The sequence below is a fragment of the Heloderma suspectum genome, chromosome 3 (assembly GCF_057233095.1).
Source record: "Heloderma suspectum isolate Gila_16-S chromosome 3, 16-S_ref, whole genome shotgun sequence".
Taxonomy (NCBI): Eukaryota; Metazoa; Chordata; class Lepidosauria; order Squamata; family Helodermatidae; genus Heloderma; species Heloderma suspectum.
Window position 1 is genome coordinate 86,847,761 of NC_139460.1, and position 27,559 is coordinate 86,875,319.

The following is a 27,559-nucleotide window of genomic DNA, read 5'->3' on the forward strand; positions in this document are numbered from 1 at the left end:
GAGGCTCGACGGGTGACGGCTGAGGGCCGGGCGCGAACCAATCAGGCGCCTCCGCTCCCTCTTCAACAGGTGGCCCGTCTTGAAGTATCTCGGCTCCACGGCAGCCATCTTGGTTCCGGGCAGCGCCCGCACGATCTCTCCCTGCCCGCCGCCCGCGCTTGGCGCCCCGTCTCGCCGCGGCGCTCACCGCAACGTGCCCCGGGATGAGCCCAGAACGCCCGTCCGCTTTTGTTAAGGATCTGGATTGTTCCCGTTACGCAGTGCCTGTGCTTGAAAAGTAGCAATTAAGGGTTTCTCGGGCTTTCAGTAAGAGGCGCAAGGGAAAGGGGGGGAACGTTTTTAAAGGCTCATATTGTCAAGGGGTCAGAACAATATCTGAGATGCCAACCTCTGTAGGCCGCATTTGTATTCTCTGCTGGGTTTTGGGGGATCCGCATAAGTCATGGATCTGGTTCCAAACCAGATTTGGCCAAGACAGACCCTCAAAAATATCTGGCGGATGACAGGGACGCTTGGGTTCTTGTAATACCCTAACCCTGTTCTCGCTGCAAGGATGACTGCTGAGCAAGCGCCCCCATCCTCCTCGTTCTCTGGCTGCTGTATATTAAACCTACAATAACACTTTACCTTTTAAAAAATGTAATGGGGATGAATAGAATGTTTAGGCTGCATTCATCACACACACTCCTCTGGACTCAACCCCCGATGAACACAGGGGGACTTAATTCCAAGTAAACCAGTACAGACAGCACCGCATATCTCACAACAGTGATAGCTTTTAGAGTAGGTGAAACCCCAAGCACGTTCCGTAACATTTACTCTCTGAGTAGGCAAATATATGAGAGGGAGGCAGACGGTGATGACGGCTTTAAAAGGGGATTAGACAAATCCACAGAGGGTAAAAGTACAACCCTATGCAGGTTTAGATGGGAAAAACTCCTAAAGCTCCCAGCATTCCCCAGCCAGCATGCTGGGCATTGTGGGACTTTTTTCTGTCTAACTCTGCATAGGATTGTGCCCTTAAGGCTATCAATGGGTACTAGTCATAATGACTGTATATCACCTCCGGTATCAGAGCAGTATGCTTCTGCATACCAGTTGCTGGGGATCATGAGCAAGAGGGTGCTGTTGTATTAATATCTTTCTTGCAGGCTTCCTACAAGTAGCTGTTTGGCCACTGTGTGAACAGAATTCTGGACTAGCTGGGCCTTTGACCTGAGGCAGCACAGCTCTTCTTATGTTCTTATGTCTATATGTGTGTGCATTACATCAGTGTGCAAAACTCATGGCCTCCATGTGGTCCTCAGCTGCTTCCACTGTGATCCATACACGTTGCCCAGTTTCCCTCATTAGCACTAGCTAGGGAAAGCCTGGGATTTCCCTCATCTCTGGTCTCAAGAGAGATCGGAGATAAAGAAAAGGTTTCCCTTGCTTGTGCTAGCAAGGGAAAGCGTGGGGGGGGGGAGTGTGTGTCGGGGGGGAGTGTCTGTGTAGGGGGGGGAATGTGAATGAGTGTGGGAGAGTGTGAAGTATATGTGTGTCTCAGTGTGTGCATGTGTGCAGCCTCTGGCATGCTGGCAGACACCCAATGCAGCCCATGGGGATGAAAAGGTTGTGCACCCCAATTTACATGAACGTACCCTAGATGCATCTGTTCCCCATTCAGACAAGTTATAAAGACCTAACACAACATCCCACCCCTCATCAAAGAAGAGTAGTGTTTTACCACTTGCCAGGGACTGTCTCTGGTAAACAGGAACAATTGTACTGTATGCCCTCCCAAACTAAGGCTGCAATTCTGTATACACTTACCTGGGGGAAAGTCCCAGTGAACAGGTTGAGATTTATGAACATACATAATATTGTGCCGTAGGTCACCGATATGACCCCTTTCCAAAAGGGAGGAATGCGTAGAGATGTGTGTGATGGCTGGTCAAGACAAATCATGGATGCCTGACTTCTGTGCTTTTGCACAAATATGGTTATACATTGTTATTATGGTTTCTGGCATACAGACAGAATGAAAGAATGAATCCAAGTTGATTCTATCTGTGTCATTGTGGTGTGGTGTACATGAGGTTCTTGTTTTATTTTCACAACAATCCTGCAAGGTAACTGAGAATCCCTGCTCAAGCCTCATTCTACACATCAAAAAACATAGATCATAGAATCATAGAATAGTAGGGTTGGAAGGGGCCCACAAGGCCATCGAGTCCAACCCCCTGCTCAATGCAGGAATCCAAGTCAGAGCATCCCTGACAAATGGCTGTCCAGCCTCGTCTTGAAGGCCTCCAGTGTGGGAGAGCCTACCACCTCCCCAGGTAATTGGTTCCATTGTCGTATTGCTCTTACAGTCAGGAAGTTTTTCCTGATGTTCAGCCAGAATCTGGCTTCCTGTAACTTTAGCCCATTATTCCGTGTCCTGCACTCTGGGATGATAGAGAAGAGATCCTGGCCTTCCTCTCTGTGACAACTTTTCAAGTACTTGAAGAGTGCTATCATATCTCCCCTCAGTCTTCTCTTCTCAAGGCTAAACATGCCCAGTTCTTTCAGTCTCTCTTCATAGGGCTTTGTTTCCAGTCCTCTGATCATCTTTGTTGCCCTCCTCTGAACCCTATCCAGTTTGTCTGCATCCTTCTTAAAGTGTGGTGCCCAGAACTGGACACAGTACTCAGATGAGGCCTAACCAGTGCTGAGTAGAGGGGAACTAGTACTTCCCGGGATTTGGAAGCTATGCTTCTATTAATGCAGCCCAAAAGAGCATTTGTCTTTTTTGCAGCCACATCACATTGTTGGCTCATATTCAGCTTGTGATCGACAACAATTCCAAGATCCTTCTCGCTTGTAGTGTGGTTGACCCATGTATCCCCCATCTTGTAACTGTGCATTTGGTTTCTTTTTCCTAGGTGCAGAACTTGGCATTTATCCCTATTAAATGTCATTCTGTTGTTTTCTGCCCAGCGCTCCAGTCTATCCAGATCACTTTGAATTTTGTTTCTGTCTTCCAAAGTATTAGCTATCCTGCCCAATTTTGTGTCATCTGCAAATGTGATCAGCATTCCCTCCACCTCCTCCTCCAAGTCATTAATAAAAATGTTGAAGAGCACTGGGCCCAGGACTGAGCCCTGCGGTACCCCACTCGTTACCTCTCCCCAGTTTGAGAAGATCCCATTGATAAGCACTCTTTGAGTCCGATTCCGTAGCCAACTGTGGATCCACCGGATTGTTGTTTCATCTAGCCCACTTTGAGCTAGTTTGCTAATCAGGAGATCATGGGGCACTTTGTCGAAAGCTTTGCTGAAGTCGAGGTATATGATGTCTACAGCATTCTCACGGTCTACAAGGGAGGTTACTTGATCAAAAAATGAGATCAGATTTGTCTGGCAGGACTTGTTTTTGACAAATCCATGTTGGCTTCGAGTAATCACGGCATTCTTGTCAAGGTGCTTCCAGATGGATTGCTTTATCATGTGCTCCAGAATTTTCCCAGGGATTGATGTCAGACTGACTGGTCTGTAGTTCCCAGGTTCCTCCTTTTTACCCTTTTTGAAGATAGGGACAACGTTAGCCCTCTTCCAGTCATCTGGCATTTCCCCCGTCCTCCATGATTTCTCAAAGAGAATAGACAGTGGTTCTGAGAGTTCTTCTGCCAGTTCCTTTATTACTCTAGGATGCAGTTCATCTGGCCCTGGAGATTTGAACTCATTCAAAGTAATTAGGTGTTCCTTGACCATATGCATATCGATCAAAATGTTCTGTGTACTTATGCATATAAAAATACAAGACAGTTTAAAAATCTCAAAATCAAAGCCACATTACCTCTTTAAAAATGCTTTCAAAGTACTGACTTGCGAGCTATGTCTTTCTGTCTCTCAGATTTGGCATTAGTTTAACAACTTGTACCACAGAAATGTATTGTGAAGACATCTCCCCCCCGCCAAAAAACCCCTTCCTGACTGTAGTATTCAGAAGTTATTGTATTAAAGAATCTGCAGTGTTTATGGCAAAAGTAATAGCACCACACCTTTTATTCAGTTACTGCCTCTGTTCCTGATAATTTAAATAAAAGGCAAAAAGTGAAAAGTTTGATGAATGCTCATATTCCATGTTTCAACAAGATGAGGAATGGAGTAGTATCCCCTCAAAGTTGTATTACTCACGCTGCCTTTTGCAGCCATGGAAAACCACTCTTTTTAAACATTCTAGTCCTGAAGGACAGGGAAGAAAGGAATTATGTCATGTACCTGTATTCATAATAGATTAAATAATGGCCAAGATCAAATAACTGTGAGGCTAGTTCTGCGAGCCCAAGGAAGTTTTAAGGCCTCACCCATGCCCAAATACCAAACTGCTTTTGAAACTGACAGGAGCTTCAAAACAAGTTTCTCGCCTAACATGCGGGAGCGCTAAGTGTTCAATTTAATTTTTAAAAAATCCGCCAAGTGTAAACTCCTAATCCTAAACAGCCATTTGTATCCCAGCCTATATTTCATGTCATATATTGAATGAATCTAATTCTAATTAATCAGTCTACAGTTTTCGGTAACTCTAGAGGCCCAGCTCTCTATTGATCTTAATGCATATGATCTCTGCAAGTTATACATATACAATATAGTGACATGCAAAATAAGTCAGTAAACAAGGATTTGCAGAACTGTGTTGTGCTAGGCTGAATATCGTACGGCAAGGCATAATCTTACACGCTATTTCAGTACTTCACAGAGGTAGTATCTGTCATTATGTAGCCAAAACAGCAGCACCCATGTACAAGAGAAAGGCATCAGCAGACTTAGGGGAACCTCAAAGTTTGCTGAAGTACTGTGGCATGGCTAGGTACTTCAAAGACCCGGGGCATAGGCCCCTGACACAAATTTGCATGTGCTATGCAAATTTAGAATAACATTTCATGAATGTTAGCAAAAATAACAGTGAAATAAAGAGTGGCTCTGAGCATATACAGAATGCTTCTCTCTTACCACTGAGCAATTATAGCCTCCCCCCCCCCCACATACTTAATAGTGATATCCCACACAGATTAAAGCCTCAGGCTTCCCTTTTTAAAGATTAAGCACTGCACACCGTTGGTTGCATGAAAACTACAACCGGATTACATATATGTTGTTCCCCTCCACACAACAATCCCTGACCCCTGCAGCGACTCTTCATAAAAAATGGATGTCCTGGTTTTGTTTTTTGCAAGTGTCCTCTACTTCTTCCTTGCGATGTGCAAGCTCCCATGGTCTCTTCCTCATTGTCTGATGGCAAGAGGACAAGATGGCGTCCTGTTCCCATTGCTTATACAGAAGCTGGCTGGACTGACTGTCGAATCTTTCTACCGCACTGGCAATGGGATCGGGGTGCGGGGGGTGGGAGAGTAAGTGGGAAGTCTAACCCAACCAGAAAGAAGACTGCCTGTCAAGTCCCCATTGTTAGGCCTGTGAGTTAACTGGGGTGGACCTTAGGACAACACTGCTGCCTTTGTTTTTTATACCGTTTCTTCTTCTTCGCATCTCAAATTGATGATCAAACACTACCACCTAGCGGTTGATAGTGAAGGCTACAAACAAATGGAAATGGTTTGCAGCAGGATTTTGCATAGCATACCATTCCAGTCTTCCAATGTGCAAATGACATTTCCTGTATCAGGGCAATTATATGAAAATATGACACTGATTTCAGTAGCATTATTTCTACACAATGTATTTAGGCAACAACATACAATAGGATAAATGCATCTGCGCTACGTTTCATTCACTTTGCTTGTATTTGATTCCCCATACCAAAGACTCGGAGGAACTCACAAGTGAAACCTTTGTGTTTTTGCTCACAGACCAGTACCTTAACTGTGTTACATGGGGGAAAATCCCATCTAAATAACTGTTTAGGATAGATAAAAGACTGAGTGAGAGGGTTATCAAACCTCCCACCCAATGTCCTGCATACCATTCTTCACCTGATCTTCTTACTCTTGCAATATCCTGCTGAACTTTTCACCTCTTTCCCTGTTTTTTGAACCATAATTCTCACTGCTTGTCTCACTTCCTTTTTCCCTCTGCCCATGTCATATTTCAGCCTTCTCCAGCCTGGTGCCCTCCAGATGTGCTGGACTGCAACATTCTCTGCCCCTTAAATGTTTTTACAAACAAACAGTTCATAATTTTGTCTTTAAAAGGCCTGTAACCCAGATAACTTCCCACTTACTCCCGCCCACCCGCAACTTTTTGGATGGCTATGGGCCTGGGCACCAGGTTATGGAAGACTGTCCTAAGCATAAACAACAAAGGAAGTCTCAACATGAAAGGAAATTCTGCATCCGTACAGGGGCATTTTACTTCTGTTCACTCAGTGCGATGAGGGTATGCTATTTTCACAAGGCAGAAGTGAAAATGCCATTTCCCAGGGATCATAGGATAGGTTCTCATTATTTGTAATGGAACAGCACCATCTAGTGGCTGCTTAAAACTGTTTTTTTTTTTTTACTTCCAGCTTATTTCCAGGGGCGGGTGGGTTGCACGATTACTGGGTAAGGGATGGGAGACATCCAGGAGGTTGACAACATCATGTAACAGCATCGCAAACTTCCATGAGTGGCCAATCACGAGCGCACAATGAACGCCTCGTGTGGAAATGGCCAAAGAGTCTTGTGGCATCTTAAAGACTAACAGATTCATTTATACTGGCATAAGCTTTTGTGGACATTCATCTGATTAAGTGCACAGTGTCCATGAAAGATTATGCCAGAATAAATACATTTGTTAGTCTTTGAGGTGCCACAAGACTCTTTGTTGTTTTTACTTTGCTGTTAGCCACTTTGAGCACCATTTTGTACACGTTTAACAAATAAACAACACTGCAGCTTGGTTGAGTATTCTCAGAGCCTTTCACCAGAAGGAGACAGCTTCCTCTGCTTAGGTATGGAAAGCTTTACAACTGTGCTGGTAAACATAAAGCTGTTTAAATGAGCATAACGTTAAAAGCAGAGAATACCTAATGAGCTTGAAATGTTGTGGCACCTGCTAATTTTCATTCATGCTTCTCCACCAGCCTGCCTCCACTTTCTGCTTATACATATAGCTTTCTTCCATCTTATGAAGCAAACTCCTTCTCGGCAGGATGAATTTAAGCAGCTGGGAATGGAGTTGATTGCCCCTAATCAGTTTACTGAGCAGGAGCTGAGAACATTATACACAGATGGCACCCTTTTTTTGCCTTGCTACCTGCTTTTTCATAAGGGAGATTCTAGCTCCAGTTGTTTGGCCAGACTGGACCAGTAATTAAACAATGTGGTGGAATGCACCATTAAAAGAGTCTAAAAATGTAAGGACACATATAGGAAGTGGAAGGAAAGCCAAGCAACAAAGGAAGAGTACCGGCAGGTAGCACAGAATTGCCGGGATGGTGTCGGGATGGCTAAAGCTGGGAATGAGCTGAGGTTAGCAAGGGATGCTAAAAGCAACAAAAAAGCTTTCTTCAGCTACATGCATAGTAAAAGGCAGAGGAAAGAAATGTTGGTTCAACTATTCAATGATGATGGCAAAATGATAACAGATGACAAAAAAGGCAGAAGTACTCAATTCCTACTTTGGCTCAGTCTTCTCCCGAAGGAGGGTCTCTGACCCCCCTGGCAAAGGCGAAGTACAGGCTGATAGGGCAGGACTGCAGCTTAAGATCGATAGGCATATGGTCAAGGAACACCTCATTACTTTGAATGAGTTCAAATCTCCAGGGCCAGATGATTTGCATCCTAGAGTAATAAAGGAACTGGCAGAAGAACTCTCAGAACTGCTGCCTATTATCTTTGAGCAATCATGGAGGACGGGTGGCGTTGGGGGTTGGATATGTCAGGTAATGGAAAGGCGGGACAGATATTTGAAATCTGTCCCATCTTTCAGTCCTTCCCCCATACCTCAAAATCTAGGTTGCCCTATCAGCCCACCCTCTGATCTATTGGTGCTGCTTTTGAATGCCAGGTCAGTCCATAATAAAACAATCACTATGACTTGATTGTGGATGAAAGGGCTGACCCTTTCATGACTGAGACCTGGGTGGATGAACTGGGTGGGGTGGATCTGTCTCAGCTTTGTCCACCTTGGCACTCAGTGCAGTACCAACCCTGACTGGAGGGTTGGGGGGAGGAGTTGCCAACATCCATAAGAATTCCATCTCCCTCACGAGGAAACCCATCCATCCTAGCACCAGCTTTCAGGGGCTGTACCTTGTGCTGGGCCAAAGAGACAGAACAGGTATGCTGCTGGTGTACAGCCCACCCTGCTGCCCAGCAGTCTCCCTGCCTCAGCTGGCTGAGCTGGCCTCAGAGATGGTGCTGGAGAACCCTAGGACAGTGGTTCTGGGGGACTTTAACATCCACACCGAGGCTATCCTGACAGGGTCTGCTTGGGGCTTCATGGCAACCATGACAACCATGGGGCTGTCTCAGTACGTCACTGGCCCGACACATGTGGCAGAACATATCCTGGACCCGGTTTTTGCTGTTGGGCAGATGGGGGATGATCTGGTTTGGGGGAGGGGGGTTCAACAACCCCGTTGTCATGGGCAGATCATTTCCTTGTGAAGTTTGGATTGGCAGTAGCCAATGAAGATGGTCCACCCCGGAGACTTATGGAATCCGATGGATTCCTGAATGCTGTGGGGGATTCTCTGACTGAGAGGGCTGGCGATTTGGTCTCACCATGGAATGGTGAGATGGGAAGGGCCATCGATACAATCGCTCCCAAGCGCCACTATGGTGCTGCGGAGCCTGAAATTCACCTTGGTTTACAGAAGATCTACGGGCAATGAAACAGGCCGGACAATGGCTAGAGTGCAAGTGGCGCAGGTCTTGGAGCGAGTATGATCGACGATTAGCAAAGACTCTTTGTTGTGCCTATTGTGAGGCAGTGAGGACGGTAAAAAAAATCTTATTTCACATCTATTATTTCATCCTCAAAATGTTGCCCAGCAGAATTGTTCCAAGTGGTAAAGAGCTTGCTGGGATCTTGCTCAGGCTCAGAGAAATTGGGATTGGAATCCTTGGTCACCTTCTGTAATAAATTTGCTAGACACTTTGAGGAGAAAGTTGCTCATATTCGCTCAGAACTTGATGCCACAGTTATCGCAGAGTCTGATGAGGTGTCCAGTGCTCTGTCTGTTTGTGTTTTCTGGGATCAGTTTCAGTTGTTGCAGCCTGATAATGTGGACAAGACGCTTGAATCAGTCTGTCCCACCACATGTAAGCTTGACCCTTGCCCAACTTGGCTAACATGATCTAGCAGGGGTAGATTGATTGGGTGGGTCCAGCGGGTGGTAAATGCTTCACTGTCAGGGGGTGGTTCCTGCTGCCTTGAAAGAGGCTGTGATGCACCCTCTCCTGAAGAGGCCCTACCTGGACCCAGAGGTGTGAGAACTATCATCCCATTGCTAATATCCCCTTTGGGGGCAAGGTGCTTGAGCGCGTGGTGGCTGGGCAGCTTCAGGCGTTCTTGGAGGAAACTGATTATCTGGACCCATTGGATACGGCACTGAAATGGCCCTGGCTGCTCTGACTGATGACCTACTCAGGGTGAAAGATGGGGGCAGAGCTACCCTGTTGATCTTCCTGGATCTCTCAGCAGCTTAATGGATCAGCTCTGTGGGATAGGAATTGGGGGCACTGTGCTACAGTGGTTCCGCTCCTACCTGCAGGGCCGATTCCAGAGAGTGGTATTGGGGGATTCCAGTTCTACCCCATGCCTATTAAGCTGTGGGGTGCCACAGGGTTCTATTCTATCCCCCATGCTGTTCAACATCTATATCAAGCCGTTGGGTGAGGTCATTAGGAGTTTTGGGGTGGGGTGTCACCAGTACGCTGATGATACTCAGCTCTATTTCTCCTTGTCGTCGGAGTCAGCTGAGGCAATGAAGATGCTGGACCAGTGCCTGGAGGCTATAATGGGCTGGATGAGAGCCAAGAAACAGAAGCTAAATCCTGACAAGATGGAAGCTCTGTGCATTGGTGGTTCCCGAGTCCAGGAATTGGGTAAGTGACCTGTTCTGGACAGGGTTGCACTCCCCCTGAAGGAGCAGGTGCGTAGCTTGGGAGTACTCCTAGATCTGTCTCTGTCACTGGAGCCCCAGGTAGACTCCATTGCCCAGAGTGCTTGGGGCCAGCTTCAGCTGATCCACCAGCTTTGGCCTTTTCTGGACAGGGATAACCTAGCCACAGTAGTACATGCGCTGGTAACTTCCCGATTAGACTACTGCAATGCACTTTACATGGGGCTGCCCTTGAAGACGACTTGGAAGTTGCAGCTAGTGTAAAATGCAGCAGCTAGACTGCTGACTGGAACACCTCATTGAAATCATATAACACCAGTTTTAAAGGAATTTCACAGGCTGCCAATACATTTCTGGTTGGAATTCAAGATTTTGGTGATGACATTTAAAGCCCTAAGTGGCTTGGGACCTCAATATTTGAGGGAGCGCCTCTCCCTATATATGCCTGCCTGAGGACTGAGATTTGTTGGAGGGGCCCTCCTCTACGTCCCACCAGTGCAAGACATATATTATGGTGGGACGTAGGAGAGAGCTTTTTCTGCTGTAGCACCCCGGTTGTGGAATGCCCTCCCCTTAGAGGCCCGACTGGCACAGACATTGCTCTCATTTCAGCGCCAAGTAAAAACATGGCTTTTTACCAAGGCCTTTGAGGGCAAAAATGCATTCCCTAAAATAGCACACTGTTTTAACTATTTTATTGTTTTAGATTTTAATTGGTATTAATTTGTTTAATGGTTTAATATGTTTTTAGCTGTTTAAATTATTTATTGTTTTATACTGTTTAAATTGATTTTATCTGTATGCTGCCCTGAGATCTTAATGATATAGGGCGGGATACAAATATTTTAAATAAATAAATACAAATAAATAAGTGCTAGATGACTGGAGGAGGGCTAAGGTTGTCCCTATTTGCATAAAGGAGGAACCTGGGAAATACAGACCAGTCAGTCAGACATCAATCCCTGGGAAAATTCTGGAGCAGATTATAAAGTAATCAGTTTGTAAGCACCTTGAAAACAATGCAGTGATGACTCAAAGCCAACATGGATTTGTCAAGAACAAATCCTGCCAGACGAATCTGATCTCATTTTTGGATCAGGTCACCTCCCTTGTGGACTGTGGGAATGCTGTGGACATCATATACCTCAACTTCAGCAAAACTTTTGACGAAGTGCCCTATGATATCTTGAGTAGCAAACTAGCTAAAAGTGGGCTAGATGAAACAACTATCAGGTGGATCCACAGTTCACTGCAGAATCGGACTCAAAGAGTGCTTATCAATGGGATCTTCTCAAACTGGGGAGAGGTAACAAGCGGACTACCACAGGGCTCAGTCCTGGGCCCAGTGCTCTTCAACATTTCTATTAATGACTTGGAGGAGGAGGTGGAGGGAATGCTGATCACATTTGCAGATGACACAAAAGTGGGTGGAATAGATAATACTCTGGAAGACAAAAACAAAATTCAAAGTGATCTTGATAGGCTGGAGTGCTGGGCTGAAAACAACAGAATGAAATTTAATAGGGATAAATGCCAAGTTCTGAACCTAGGGGAAAAAAACCCCAAATGCACAGTTACAAGATGGGGAATACTTGGCTCAACAATACTACAAGCGAGAAGGATCTTGGAATTGTTGTCAATCACAAGCTGAATATGAGCCAACAATGTGATGTGGCTGCAAAAAAGGCAAATGCTCTTTTGGGCTGCATTAATAGAAGCAGAGCTTCCAAATCACGTGAAATGTTAGTTCCCCTCTACTCAGCACTGGTTAGGCCTCATTTGGAGTACTGTGTCTAGTTCTGGGCACCACACTTTAAGAAGGATGCAGAGAAGCTGGAGAGGGTTCAGAGGAGGGCAACGAAGATGATCAGGGGACTGGAAACAAAGCCCTATGAAGACAGACTGAAAGAACTGGACATGTTTAGCCCTGAGAAGACTGAGGGGAGATAGGATAGCACTCTTCAAGTACTTGAAAGGTTGTCACAGAGAGGAAGGCCAGGATCTCTTCTCTATCATCCCAGAGTGCAGGACACGGAATAATGGGCTCAAGTTACAGGATGCCAGATTCCGGCTGAACATAGGAAAAACGTCCTGACTGTTAGAGCAATATGACAATGGAACCAATTACCTGGGGAGGTAGTGGGCTCTCCCACACTGGAGGCATTCAAGATGAAGCTAGACAGCCATCTGTTAGGGATGCTTTGACTTGGATTCCTGCATTGAGCAGGGGGTTGGACTCGATGGTCTTATAGGCCCCTTCCAATCCGACTATTCTATGATTCTATGAAGGTTTGCACATAAAGCTTGATCCAGTCCTCCATGCCCAGAGGGTATAACAGCCCAGTTTTCCTTCTTCCTCACTGTCCAGGTAAAATCAGTATGCCAGGCAATTATACAAAGTGGGAGCCCTGTGCATGCCTCCAATATCCCCTGTCAAGCCCTATTCAGGTCACTCAAGGAATGCAATCTCCAAACTCATGTTCCATAACTGAACAGAGGGTCACAGGCACCCATTCCCTGTAACTGTCTGGTGTGATGTCTGCATCTTACCTGTATGCACTCTATTATGCCCTGTTCATTCATTTGTGGCCATAGCATGGCAGTGGACTGGATCAAACCCATAGTAAACACTACATAATGATTGCCCATGAATAGTATGACAGTGTTGCTTTTCCCACCTAACACCCTCATGACCAAGGAAATATATATAAACAGCTCATAGTAATATAGTTCAAAGTCACTCTTTCATAGCATTTACTGTAATTCATATAATTTGTACCTCAGAAGAAAAGGTAGTATGTCTTCCCTAAGTTCCAAGCTTTCTAAATATTTTTACTGTGACTATTTATGCTATTTTCTTAACTTACAGAAGGAAAGCTGTGTTAGTCTTTTGCAGGAAAAACTCCAAAGAACTTTGTGGTACCTGAAAGGGTAAGGGCACAATCTTAGGCATGTTTAGAGAGAAAAAAGTCCTACGACTCCTAGCACTCCCCAGCCAGCCATGCTGGAAGTTGTAGGACCTTTTTTTAGGGCATAGGATTGTGCCCTAACAGATTTATTGTTAGAGCTCACTTCATTAAGGCCTCAAATTCAAGACATACAATCTGTGATATTTTATGCATAGCTAAACTTTATGTAAGATAAGCATAATGACATTCACAGAAACAGCAACTGGAGATAATACAATCTTCCTAGCTTTGTTAGGCTAAGCTAATACTTATAGTTTTGCTGTTTACACAGATAAAAGGATTCTATGCAAAAGAATGGACTAAAATCTGATGTTAAAAAAGCACAACATTTGGAGGCCTGGGGGAAAACATTTCAGTCTCCTAGGACACTCTGCTATTGACCTGAAAGTCAACATTCTTCAACAAAAAAACTTCAAAGGCATACTTTAACATGAAATAGCTCAACCAGAATTGATCAGCAGGTTTGATTTTGTTTAGGGCTCAATCAGAAGCAAATTTTTGTTGTTGTCCCACTACAGGTGTTAAATTAGCATAGCAAAGATAAGAAGATAGTGTTATCACCAGTTACTGCTTTGTGAATGGTTACTGTGCTTCCCTTGTATACATTTTAGCTTTGCACAAAGATGCAAAGCTAAAGGCATTTCGTGGCCTTTTCACCCCGTTGTTAGTGTGTGTCTGTGCGCGCGTGCATTTGTAATGCTTCATTCATCTGTTATAGTGGTCCATTAAAACATAAGCCACAATGAATTTATTAGACTTTAAAGTGTCATAAGACCTTTTGCTGTGTTTTTTTTTAAACCTAGAACTCTTTTCCTGTTCTCATTTTGCTAGTTGTGCTCTAAGAAGAGGAAATGGTAGCAAAACCAATTAATATGGCCCTCTTTGATCAAAGAATACTAAAATTTTAGGCAACAGTCCTAATACTTTTATACATGCAAGTCTTACAGCAGGGCTGTATCTTTACACCTATCTTTAGGCAGAGTAACCCTATCTTTAGGCAGAGTAAGGCAACCACCTCAGGTGGCAGATGCTGGGGGGGGGGGCAGCAGGAATCATCCCCAGCCATTCTTGCTGAGCCTCCCAACCATTCCACTCTCTTGGGGGATAGACTGATCTACACCTTCTAAGCTGGCCTGCTGCCCTCAGGTGCGCTAGAGGGCCCTGTCCTGTTGCCAGTGTAGAAGTAAAGTTCAACTGCCAGTACAGTTGGCTTCTGTATGTGACATGGAAGGGGACGCCATCTCGTCCTTTGCCTCAGGCAAATGTCTAGGATCAGCCTTGTCCCACAGTATTTGCCTTTACCCTTTAAGTATGCTCCTGTCACAGTGGAAACCTCATGTGACTCAGGCCAGTGAGTAAGTCTGACTTGAACATTTTTATATGGATAAGGATACACTACATGATCTGCTGTGCCCTATTGTTGATCAAATGCTTCTTTGTTGGTTTGACTGGTTTCCCTGTAGTTCTATCTTTTGGTCAGATCTGGGGTGGCGGGGGTGGCACACAGGGCTGAATGAATCCTCACCTGATGTCCTTCAGGAACTGTGCGGGATCCAGTCTTGTGACCTGCATGTCAAACATGTGCTCTGTCACTAAGCTACAGGCTTCCCCTTGAACACATCAATAGCAATAGTGGTGCTAGAAGAATTGCATTTCACCCCTAATTTTCATACTGCTATATGAGTGCCGAGTTCCCAGTAACAGTAGCTTAATCCGGAGAGAAGAGATGCGTATCTCTTGCAACAGACAGATCTCAAAAAATGAAATGTCTTCTATACAAGATCTTAGATCCACATTGTTGTTGTTGTTGTTCAGTCGTTCAGTCGTGTCCGACTCTTCGTGACCCCATGGACCATAGCACGCCAGGCCTTCCTGTCCTGCGCTCTCTCCCGGAGCGTGCTCAAGTTCATATTCATTGCATCCGTGATGCTATCTAGCCATCTCATCCTCTGCCGTCCCCTTCTCCTTTTGCCTTCAGTCTTTCCCAGCATCAGGGTCTTTTCCAGGGAGTTTTCTCTTCGCATTAGGTGGCCAAAATATTGGAGCTTCAGCTTCATTATCTGTCCTTCCAATGAGCACTCAGGGTTGATTTCCTTTAGGATGGACTGATTTGACCTCCTTGCAGTCCAGGGGACTCGTAAGAGTCTTCTCCAGCACCACAGTTCGAAGGCATCAATTCTTCGGCGCTCAGCCTTCCTTATAGTCCAGCTCTCACAGCCATACATTACTACTGGGAAAACCATAGCTTTGATTAGACGGACCTTTGTCAGCAAGGTGATGTCTCTGCTTCTTACTATGCTGTCTAGGTTTGCCATAGCTTTCCTCCCAAGGAGCAAGCGTCTTTTAATTTCATGGCTACAGTCACCGTCTGCGGTGATCTTGGAGCCCAAGAAAGTAAAATCTGTCACTGCTTCCATTTCTTCCCCTTCTATATGCCAGGAAGTGATAGGGCCAGATGACATGATCTTAGTTTTTTTAATGTTGAGTTTCAAACCAGCTTTTGCACTCTCCTCTTTCACCCTCAACAAGAGGCTCTTTAGATCCTCTTCGCTTTCTGCCATTAGGGTGGTATCGTCTGCATATCGGAGGTTGTTGATAATTCTCCCGGCAATCTTAATTCCGACCTGTGATTCATCCAACCCGGCATTTCTCATGATGTACTCTGCATATAAGTTAAATAAGCAGGGTGACAATATGCAGCCTTGTCGTACTCCTTTCCCAATTTTGAACCAATCGGTTGTTCCATGTCTGGTTCTTACTGTTGCTTCTTGACCCTCATACAGGTTTCTCAGGAGACGGGTAAGGTGGTCTGGTATTCCCATCACTTTCAGAATTTGCCACAGTTTGTTGTGATCCACACAATCAAAGGCTTTAGCGTAGTCAATGAAGCAGAAATAGACGTTTTTCTGGAATTCTCTTGCTTTCTCCATGATGCAGCGAATGTTGGCGATTTGATCTCTAGTTCCTCTGCCTCTTCTAAACCCAGCTTGTACTTCTGGTAGTTCTCGGTTCGCATACTGCTGAAGCCTAGCTTGTAGGATTTTGAGCATCACCTTGCTGGCATGTGAAATGAGCGCAATGGTGCGGTAGTTTGAACACTCTTTGGCGTTGCCCTTCTTTGGAATTGGAATGTAAACTGACCTTTTCCAGTCTTGTGGCCACTGTTGAGTGTTCCAGATTTGTTGGCATATTGAATGCAGCACTTTAACAGCATCATCTTTTAGGATTTTAAATAGCTCGGCTGGAATACTGTCATCTCCGCTAGCTTTGTTGTTACTAATGCTTCCTAAGGCCCACTTGACTTCACTCTCGAGGATGTCCGGCTCAAGTTCAGTGACCGCACTATCATGGCTATCGGGGACATTCAGATCTTTCCTGTATAGTTCTTCTGTGTATTCTTTCCACCTCTTCTTAATCTCATCTGCTTCTGTGAGGTCCCTGCCTTCTTTGTCCTTTATCATGCCCGTCTTTGCACAAAACGTTCCCTTGAGATCTCCAATTTTCTTGAAGAGATCTCTAGTCTTTCCCATTCTGTTGTTTTCCTCGATTTCTTTGCATTGTTCATTTAAGAAGGCCTTCTTGTCTCTCCTTGCTATTCTCTGGAACTCTGCATTCAGTTGGGTATATCTTCCCCTTTCTCCCTTGCTTTTCGCTTCCCTTCTTTTGTGAGCTACTTGTAAAGCCTCATCAGACAGCCACTTGGCTTTCTTGCATTTCTTTTTCTTTGGGACGGATTTCGTTGCTGCCTCCTGAACAATGTTACGGACCTCCATCCATAGTTCCTCAGGCACTCTGTCTATCAGGTCTAATCCCTGAAATCTATTCCTCACCTCCACTGTATATTCAGAAGGGATATGACTGAGGTCATACCTGAACGGTTTAGTGGTTTTCCCGACGTTCTTCAATTTAAGCCGAAATTTTGCAAGAAGCAGCTCATGATCTGAGCCACAGTCAGCTCCAGGTCTTGTTTTTACTGACTGTATGGAGCTTCTCCATCTTTGGCTGCAAAGGACATAATCAATCTGATTTCGATATTGACCATCTGGTGACGTCCATGTGTAGAGTCGCCTCTTGTGCTGTTGGAAAAGAGTGTTTGCTATGATCAGCATGTTCTCTTGGCAAAACTCTATTAGCTTTTGTCCTGCTTCATTTTGTACACCAAGGCCATGCCTGCCTGTTATCCCGGTGATTTCTTGACTTCCTACTTTAGCATTCCAATCCCCTATGATGAAGAGGACATCTTTTTTTGGTGTTAGTTCTAGAAGGTGTTGTAGGTCTTCATAGAACCGATCAACCTCAGCTTCTTCAGCCTCAGTGGTTGGGGCATAGACTTGAATTACTGTGATGTTGAATGGTTTGCCTTGGATTCGTACTGAGATCATTCTATCATTTTTCAGATTGTACCCCAGTACTGCTTTTCCCACCCTTTTGTTGACTATGAGTGCTACTCCATTTCTTCTAAGGGATTCTTGCCCACAATAGTAGATATGATGGTCACCTGAATTAAATTCGCCCATGCCTGTCCATTTTAGTTCACTGATTCCCAAGATGTCGATGTTCAATCTTGCCATCTCATGTTTGACCACCTCCAGCTTACCTTGATTCATTGATCTGACATTCCAGGTTCCTAAACAATATTGTTCTTTACAGCATCATTACACCTGGACATCACATTATTTACAAAAGATCTGGGCTCATCCAGCAAACATTAAGCACTTCGAAGTCCCACTAGTTTCCATAGGAGATAGTTATCCACATGCTTAACTCTTCTTTAAATAACTGGGTCTTAAATGAGCTTAACTTTGGCTGGATTGTACCCTGTTAATATATTATGAAACCAAAATAACCTCTGTGAAAAGTCATTAACTGACCTCTCTGTAAAACTGTTGTCTGTATCAATGTCCTACATTCCTTCCTTTGGTTCAAAGGTAATTTTTAAACTCCTTTCAAATATCACTTTGCCTGACTCTAAGAAGTATTTGTAAAGCTAATCTAGTTTCATAAAAAAAACTCCTGAACTTTCATAAGCAAATACTGCTAATCTATGTAAGATTGTGTGTGTGTTTGTCCTTGAAATTCCCTCTCTCTTTTGGTGCCTATTTCTTTGTTAGTTGCAGTCTTCATAAAAATATAGGTAAGGAGCAGACTTTTTTTTTAAACAAAGTTGTGTGTGATGTCAGCTAATTTAGATCACTCATGAATTACTTGCATTTAAGCACCTGCATTAACATCACTGGAGCCACAGGTAAGGCACTGGACTCAAGGTTGCAGCCTTTCATGTTCCTCATCAGTGTTATTGACAACCCTATTGTGAGGTACTCGGATAACAGAACAATGAAAGTCACATAAATACCTTACAACCTGGTTTTACAGGTCACTGTTAATAGAAAAGCAGCAAGGATTGAGTGGGATGATTACTGTGCCAGCACAATTCGGTTTTGTTCTGCCATGTCAAGTTGCTCAGCGATGCCATTCTGGCTTGGTCCCGTGAAGGGAAAGCTGGAGAGCAGCACTCCTGCAGCTGCAACAGCTGCTATCCAGTGGAAGTTGTTGCACCATGTAACAAACTATAGACACAAACGCTTATGCCATAATAACAGTGCAATCCTGGGGCAGAGGGGGAAGGCGTGGTGGTGGCATAGCTCAGTGGTAGAGCCCCCGCTTTGCATGCAGAAGGTCTCAGGTTCAATCCTTGGCATCTCTAGGTGGGGCTGGAAAACCTCCTGCCTGAAACCCTGGAAAGCCACTGCCAGTCAGTGTCGACAGTACTGGGCTAGATGGACCAACAGTCTGACTCAGTATAAGGCGGCTTCCTATGTTCCTTTGCATTATACTTAGAAGTAACTCCCATTTAGTTCAATAGAGCTTATTCTCGGCTAAGAACAGCCTCAATCTGTTAGTCTTTAAGGTGCCACTGGACTCTACTTTGTTTTGCAAAGGAGAGGGAGGAGAGTGATGGGAAAAGCTAGAGGGAGTATTAAGTGTGGTCAATAAGAAACTGTGGAAGATGAGTAGAAATAAGTGTGTCCCCATTCTAAGAACATGTCTGACATCCCAGAGCTACAGTGGATGACCTGATTTAGTGATATATACTAAATCTCTGGGAAGCTGCACAATCCCCCCCTTTTTATATATGATTCATTTGCCTTGACTGCAGAGTTTGTGTTCCTCATTGTATCTCACATTGTAAACTGGATAAACCTTCATATTCTGAGAGGTGAACTTTATTTCAGTTCTCTGGTCTGTCTGTGGGGTGGGGTGGGGTGGGGGCAGTAAACCCTTAAACACAAACTGCTGTAAATCAACACATCAAAGGTTAAGTACAGTCTTTACTGCCCAAAGTACAGCCCAAGTATTTGGATAGTCTGTCATGTTCATAAGGTGAGATGTTGTGGTGATTAAAGGCCAAAGCATGGGACTCTTTTGCATGTCAGAACCCAAGTTCCTCTGCTTATGGTTGGTGATAGCGATGAAACATGTATCTAACCATACAATCCTATACATACCTACTCAGAAATAAGTCACACTGAGTTCAATGAAGCTTACTCCCAGGTAAGCAGGTATAACTCCTAACTCTAAACATGCTGACTAGGGTGTAAGCTAGGGATGTACGTATTTTGTAAAATCAGTTCCGAGTTTTGCAGATTGTTAGGTGCCTTTTGTTCTGTCATCCACTCATTCGCAGAATTAGATTTTTCCCAATTTCCCAAATTTGTACAAATTCACACTTATGCAAATGTCTTCCAAATGTGCAAATCCCCCCCCCCATGTGCATTTTTCATGCTTTAGCCTATGGGGGAAATGTACATTTTTGGCTGTTTTTTAAAAAAGTATGTATATTTCTATGATTAAATTTGCATAAAATTCCAGAAAATGAAAAAACGAAAAGAAAAAAAAAGGTCCACAAGTCCATGTGACTTGGGAAAAGCGGGTCTGTTGTGGAATCCACAGGCTGGATTATGGAAATCCAAACTCATCTGATTCAGTGTATGCTGAATATTCAGTGTTCAGTGTTCAGCCTCAGTGCATGCTGCCTTACACCAGTCAAATACTTTTTCCATCTGGCCCAGAATTGCCTACTCTGACTGGCAGGAGCTCCGCAAGGTCTCAGGCAGAAAAAGGTCTTTCCCATCATCTGTTACTTGATCTTTAAAAAAACAAAATGGAAATCCCAGGGATTGAACCTGAGACATTCTGCATGTGAAGCCTGTGTTTTATGACCGAGTTACCACAGCCCCTCCCTCTTCCAGGTAACCATGCATAGAACTGCACTGTAAGATATTTACCCAAAATACAGATTGTCGCTAGGCCTGTGTTGAACACGTAGTCTGAACCTAGACAGTAAACCAGTTTCTGACATACCAAAATGGTTGTATGCACATTGGTTGGCTAATCCCAGGAGCATTAACAATCCAATAACACCACCAGAACCATGACCACACATTAACAGGCAATGTGAATGACTAAACTGGTGTGCAATAAGTATGCAGCTTCCCAGATGGTGGATTTTGGGAACTCTTTATTGGTTATCCCATTTTATTGCTACTGTGTGTGTGTCGTGGTGGTGGTGGTCCAGCTTTGAAACTTCCTCTGGTCAGTTTCTAACTGTGAGGCTTGTAAGAAACTGGCCATACTGTGAATGTGGGATGAGTGGAGTTCATTTACTGTGCCACCACAAAGAACCACCACGGTGGGTTGAGTGCTGGCAGCATTATAAAGTGGGTGCTGCATTGTGGGTTGAGCTTGCACTGAAATGAATGCATGGACACCTCCATCCATATCTACTCAACCCACCTCCAGAACATGGCATGTAGATTGGTGCCCTAGCCCAGTGTCTATCAGGACAAAACACCTACCGCAGCTCCTACAGTTACTATTTTGGCATAACTTTTCAAAAACAGCCCGGAAAGAAGAAAAAACAAGGCATAAGAAATACCGGGTAAGAAAGAAGCTCTGTATAGCAAGCTCCAGGATCAGGCGCTGCTGCGCCCCTCTAACCCCTCTGTTCCAGGTTCGCCCATCTGCCCCCTTTTGTTCTTAGCCCTTTGCCACCTGTTCGCCCGCATCTCCCCTTTGGCTCCTTTCCCTCCGCATTTTTTGATGTCCTCCTTTGCCTTCCCTTGCAGTCTGCATCCCACCCGGTTTCCCCTTATTACATCCCCAGATCGACAGCACGTTCGTCCTTGCTTCTCCTCTCCGCTTAGCCCGGGCGGCAAAATCCCTTCACAGGCAAGGCAGGAAAAGGTGAGGGCAGCGGCTTCGTCCGTTGCTCTCGAGCATGCGCGCACCGCTCCGGCGTGCTCCCTGATGGGGCAGTCGAGAATGTGACCCTTGGCGCTGGGCAAGTCCCAGATTTAATCCCACTTGGAGGAGCGCAGGGAGGGCAGAGTCGCCATAGCGGGAGCGCGAGCCGCCCGAGGGAGCTGAAGCGCTGCTCGCAGCAGCAGCAGCGCCTTTGACGCGCACCTGTCGCCTGCAATCAGCAAACCCTTTCCCTGAGGAGGGCAGCATGGCAGAAGCGCAGGGGCCACTGGAGCCAGCAGGGCTGGCACCGGATGCCGAAGAAGTGCCGGAGAAAGGCGGGAAAGGGAACGGAGCGGCGACGGGCGAGGCGGCGGCGGAGAAGCCCCCTGCCTCCACAAGTGAGGTGGCGCCTGAAGAGAAAGCCCGCGAAGAGGAAGGTGGGAGCCACGACGAGACGGCAGAAAGCAGCGGCCGCCAAAGCCACGGAGACGGAGAGACGCCCGCGAATACGGAGGGAAAGGAGGAAGAGGGGGACGAGGCGAGTGCGGCGGGACGACCTGGAGAGCGGGGCGCGACGGGGCCAGAGGAGCGGCCGCGCGCGGGGGGCGCAGCCAGCGTCAACAGCCTAGAGGATAAGACCGAGAGCGCGGGCAGCCCGGCGGAAAAGGCTGAGAGCGGGGACGCTGCCGAGGCTCCAGCCCCCGGGGAGCCCCCACAGCAAGAGGGCGAGCCGGAGGCAGCAGAGGGTCAGGGCGCGGAGGGCGCGGTCAGCGCGGAAAGCCCAGCAGGAAAGGCTGGGCGCGGGGACACGGCCGAGGCTCCAGTCCCACAGCGAGAGGGAGAGCTGGGCGAGAGCCGCAGGGCCAGTCAAGAGGGGCCCGTCGACGGAGAAGGCAATCCTGAACGAGAGGAGTCCGTGTCTGAAGGGGGCGCAGCTGAGCGAGAGGAGGAAGTCCGAGGAGAGGAAGAGCGCGCCGGGGACGAGGGAGACGAAGAGACGGTAGAAGAAGAGGGCGAAGAAGGAAAGCCCGAGGAGGCTGAGGAGGGAGAAGGGCAGGGGGAGGAGGAGGAAAGTGGCGCCCAGCTGGGGGAGCAGCAGGAACCCGCGGAAGCGCCAGCGCGAGCCGAGACTCCGAGGGGAGACAGCCCGCCCAGCCATGCCCAAATCGAAGAAACGCCCGCAGGGGAGGGAGGCGCCGCGCAAGCGGGGGACGCGGGCGAGGAAACCCACGCTGAAGAAGACGCCGGCACCGCCGCAGGGGAGCGCGACGCCCGGGGGAATGTCGAGGAGGAGGAGACCCCAGCCTCGGGAGCCGAGGGGCCTCCGAGAGAGGAGGAGGGGGAGCGCGGCAGCCACGTACGGGACGATACTGCTGACGGACCCGCCGACGGGGCTGAGGACGTAGATGATGCTCGGGGGGTGACTGGCCTGCAGGGAAGGGAAGAGCAGGAGGCGGAAGAAGCGGCGGCGGCGGCAGAGGAGCAGATCCCGGTCGCTGCGCCGGGGGAAGATAAGCAAGAGCATGACATTTCCCTCTTCGTAAAGGTAACGTAACAGTCGCTTGGAGGGGAAGTATTTCGGTCGGTCGTACTTGCAGATTGTGGTTATGGGAGTCTAACATCTCGTAGAGTGATAATCAGAAATACGGATAGGCATGGCGTCGCAAATCGTTATTTTTTTTTTTTTAATGCAGTCCAACACTGCTTGCGCACAAAGGCATGCCTTTGGAACAGTGGAGCAGTTTGGTAAATTTAGACTCTGGACTTAAGGGAGCCCCTGTCTGGATGGTGGTGTGGATTACTTCCCTTTCTCCCAAATATGGTAAGTCAGCCTGCTAGGTTTGGGGGCCCTCCCGCTTATTCTGCTGAGTGGGGCCTTGGAATTCTGCCCCATAGCCCTTCCTTGAAGGTACTACACTGCTTTGGATTTCATCATACTGGTGAACGTGGTTTAGAGAATCCTCATTTCACATGCACTGGAAAAATCCACCTGGTTACTATATTTCGAGTACAAGAGTATGTGAGCTTGCAGTATGTGAAGAGGTTTTGCAGTGATCTGGAAGATCACCCTCTATAAGATTCTGAAGGCTTCCACTGTTGTTCCTGATCAAAACAGAGAGAAAAGTAGCATAAATCAAACAGCTTGGAACAAATTCTGTTGCTGACCTTCACAGAGCTGTACATCTTCCTAAAAGCCTCCAAAAACTTTCCAATTATTTCTGATCAACAGAAATTAGTCAAAAAAAATTTGTGTTTTCCAGTGGTTGCCATCACAAATGGTAAATTGACTCACCATATTCTGTATAAGATTGCATTGCTTATGTAAGCTACATAAATCCTTTCATTATTATAAAGAGCATTTGCTAAGCTAGTGCTGTTTAAATGTGCCAGATGAAAATCCAGTTTTACTAAGATGATTTTGTTATTAAGCCTTGAGATAACTCTACTTTTGACTTCATTATTAAATGGGGGCATATTATGGAGCTGTGTCTCATGCACAAAAGCACTACATCCCTTATACAGTAGATTTGACAAGTAATATTTACAACATTATTAACAAGAATTAGAACAGTTCAAAACTAAGTTATGTTGCGTATGCTTTCAATTTTATTTACCTCACTCTAAATGTATTAAGTTTTTGTTCTTTTTTAAATGAAAAAGCACTCAGGTTAGTGGTATAGTCTTTCTATACTGAGCATTATTGTTTCTGCTGGTAGCTGTTACATTTTCTAATGTTAAGACAACTGTCATTTTGAAGCACAACAGAGAATACTTTTAGAAGCTTGTTGATACTTGAAAAATCTTCATTTGGGAAAATCGGAATATGTACAATAGAGCCATTACAGACATCTGTAAGGTTAGACATGACATTGGTCTTTTTACCTACAAATCAATGATGTTCTGCAAAAGTTCTACATTATCAGTGTGGATCATCTTGAAGGTTTGGGATCTGAACATACAAGGCAGCTTGAAAATCTAGTTTATCCTGGAGTGAAGAGTGCAGCCCATTTAAAAGCAGAACAGCGGTGAAAAATATGAAAAGTTTTGGCTGAAACTAGCCAGGTTTAGAGCTACTTCCAATGTTACATTTTAAAGGCACATAAATCACTCTTCAAGTGACTGAAGAGAGATATTTGAGAAGAATTACAGTTCACATGTCTTGCTGAGAGTTAGATGGATCTATTTTTTCCACCAGACAAAAAACCTTAGCATTTTGAGAGATACAAGAGTGTTATACAGGAGTCATCTCATACTGCTAATCTTAACATGAGAAGTAGAAGTGAGAAGAACTATCAGAGATCCTCATAGTCATTTCTTATTTATAACACATCTGATATGTACTAGGAATAGTACATTAATTACAAAACAATAATAAGGTCCTGTTTGCTGGCTCACAATAAAGATTTGTCTTCTGCCTCCTATGTGACATATAGGGTAGCAGAACACATTACATGCATATACATGGGGCAAAAACTGGCTGGAGGGGCAATTTAGAGCAGAGAGGCTGTGGGAGTATATGCACATACCCATTTCCCCACCCACCACTTCTCTGGTCCATATCACACACCCCTTCTCTGTAGGTTTTCCACATGTGTAATGTCTCACTAGAACTATAGAAGTTTTCCTTAGCCCAGTGCTCCACTGTTGATGAGAACAAAATACAGATGGAAAACTGAGCTGGTGGTGTTTACAGTCACCCCAAGTCTGGAGAAACATGGGGTGGGGGGAGAAAAGAGGCTCAGGAAGGCTATCCTAAGCTATTTTGCTGCCTTGGGCTACAGGAGCATAGAGCAGCAAATGCTCCTTCCCAGTCAAAGTGCATAGTACCCAAGGACAGTCAAGCTATACTGGCCCCTGAGACAGAAAACCCCACAAAGGACTATCCCCCTACCTCACAGTAAACATACAATAATAATCAGTTAAATACTTAACAATTTGCTGCCCTTTCATCAATTGCCTGAAGCAGCCACCTCACTCCACTCTGCCTAATGGTAGGGCCAGTTCTGAGCACCACACAGGCCAGTAGGGAGAGGCACTCTGTGATTGTCCTGTTGGGTCTCATATCCATTTATCCAAAAAAGTCCCCAACACTGAAACAGATCAAGGAGCGTACATCTCAAAAATCTGAACAGGACACCTTTTCAGATTTCAGGGGGAGGAAGGGTGGATAAAGAGATGTGTGGGGGGACTTTCTGCAAGGTTTTAAGTCCTGCTCTTGGATATATTATTAAATTACAAGAAAAGTAGTGTATTTGCAGGTAGATATGGGGACACAAGAAGTTAGGATCGAAAGGCAATTTGAAGCTGTACCCCATAGAATAAATATATCTGTGTGCAAATTGAGGCCCTACCCTGGAATGATCTGAGGGCATCTTTATTCTGTTCCATCTCCTGGGCCCCATCTACATAAGCCATTTACTCCGGGGCTGCTGCAGTCCAAGGACCTTTGAGACATACGACGTAGTCGCCACTTCGCAGCCTAACCGTGATTTTCACAGGGAAAATGTGGATTTCCACAGGTAGCTTTGGTGCAATTTTTTATTAGCTTGCTCTACTATAGTTGCTGAGTTGTCTGTCCCTTCCTCAGACTGACTTTGCAGTTTGTGGTGGGCATGGGGTAGGTGTGCTTAGTGATTGTATCACTCTCTGATGCCTTTTCACTCCTCCCTGTTCCTCTCTGTTCCTTTGCAGGTGCACAGTAACAGAGAGGTATCCATTTTGGAATGATGGGTAGGCACATACCTCTCACATGGGCGCACCCCTTCGCATGTGCGAGCCATCCTGAGAGTTATCATGCCAAACAGGTGGCATGGTAATGAAGGAGCAGACCACCCACATCTTTCCAAAGAGAAACGGACAGACACAAAAGAACTTCTAAAATACAAAACAGGCTCTAAAACCTGAAGTGTCGTAGCCCCACCCTCACGTGGCTGCACAGCTGCACATTTAAATACAATGGTATAAAAGAGAGAAAAAAGTGCAGCGACGGTGCCGTAGTTTTCTTCACTTTAACAGCCATGTGTCAGGGCACAGCAAATTTTTCCACTGGAGAAATCTGCAGTAAATCATGCATGAAGCTAATTCACAGCTGCAATGCTGCGCAGTTACGATGAAGTGAACATTGAAAGTGCTGCCATGCAGATGGCCCCTGGTCTCCTCTAAGAGGTTGAAAATATGGGCACTATTCTCTTTTAGCATTTTCAGGCATTAATTTTCATGCTTCAAATTGAGGGAATATTTAAAATACTTGTAACTTGCAGAACGTGAGGCGCAGAATGACTGTGCTAAGTATATATCATAGTGCAAGATCAATGGCTTAAGGACTGCCACTTAAGGACAGTGCTTGGTTGTCTTTGTGATTGTGTGGCCACCTTCAAGTGAGTAAAGGCAGAACAGTGAAGAAAAAGTGCAGAAAAGGGCAACTAAAATGATCAAGGAGCTGGAGCATCTCCCTATGAGAGAAGGTTACAAGCTGGGATTGTTTAGCTTGGAAAAAAGGAGGGTAAGGCGAGACATGATAGAGGTGTACAAAATTATGCATGGTGTGGAGAATGTGGATAGGGAGACATTTTTCTCCCTCTCTAAAGTACTAGAACCCAGGGTCATCCCATGAAGCTGACTGGTGGGAGATTCAGGACAGATAAAAGGAGGTACTTCTTCACACAGCACATAGTTAAACTATGGAATTCGCTACCACAGGATGTAGAGATGGCCACCAATTTGGATAGCTTTAAAAGGGTGTTGGACAAATTCCTGGAGGAAAAGGCTATCAATGGCTACTAGTCCTGATGGCTAGGTGCTACCTCCAGTACCAGAGACAGTGAGCCTATTTATTTATTTATTTATTTCATTTCTATACCGCCCAATAGCTGAAGCTCTCTATGTACACCAGTTGCTGGGGGACATGGGTGGGAGGGTGCTGTTGCACTCATGCCCTGCTTGTGGGTTCCCAGTCGACAGCTGGTTGGCCTCTGTATGAACAGAATGCTGGTCTAGATGGACCCGTGGTCTGATCCAGCATGGCTCTTCCTATGTTCTTAGTGTGGCATGGGCCACAGAAGTATGGAGTCTTGGAATATAATTCAGCAAAAGGCCTTCGTGTTGTTTAGCAGCTGTCTACTGCTGGTGAGAAGCAGAGAACTGGCCCTTTGCAGAACCATATTGCCCATTATTGGCAAAAATTCAAATCCAGATGCAGTCTGGACTATTTCAACAGTGAATCTCCTGCTTATGTTTAAATTACCAGATGTGCTACTTTTAGTATTAGATGTACCTTTTCCCAGAAAGGATCTAGATAGCCTGCTTCTGATAGG

The 27,559-nt window shown here is 45.6% G+C and overlaps 1 protein-coding gene across 2 annotated transcripts in view; it reads left to right on the plus strand.

The window, feature by feature from the left end:
• Positions 1 to 21,315: 21,315 nt before the first annotated feature.
• The window catches only part of CLIC6 (CLIC family member 6), a 30,630-nt gene continuing 24,386 nt past the window's right edge, over positions 21,316 to 27,559 (plus strand). For both annotated transcript variants that reach the window (XR_014789108.1, XM_084843680.1), the window contains exon 1: positions 21,316 to 22,791. Coding sequence is in view for 1 of the 2 variants with exons in the window: in XM_084843680.1 (XP_084699806.1) it covers positions 21,511 to 22,791 (1,281 nt within the window). In the remaining variant the exon portion in view is untranslated. The remainder of the gene's footprint in view (positions 22,792 to 27,559) is intronic.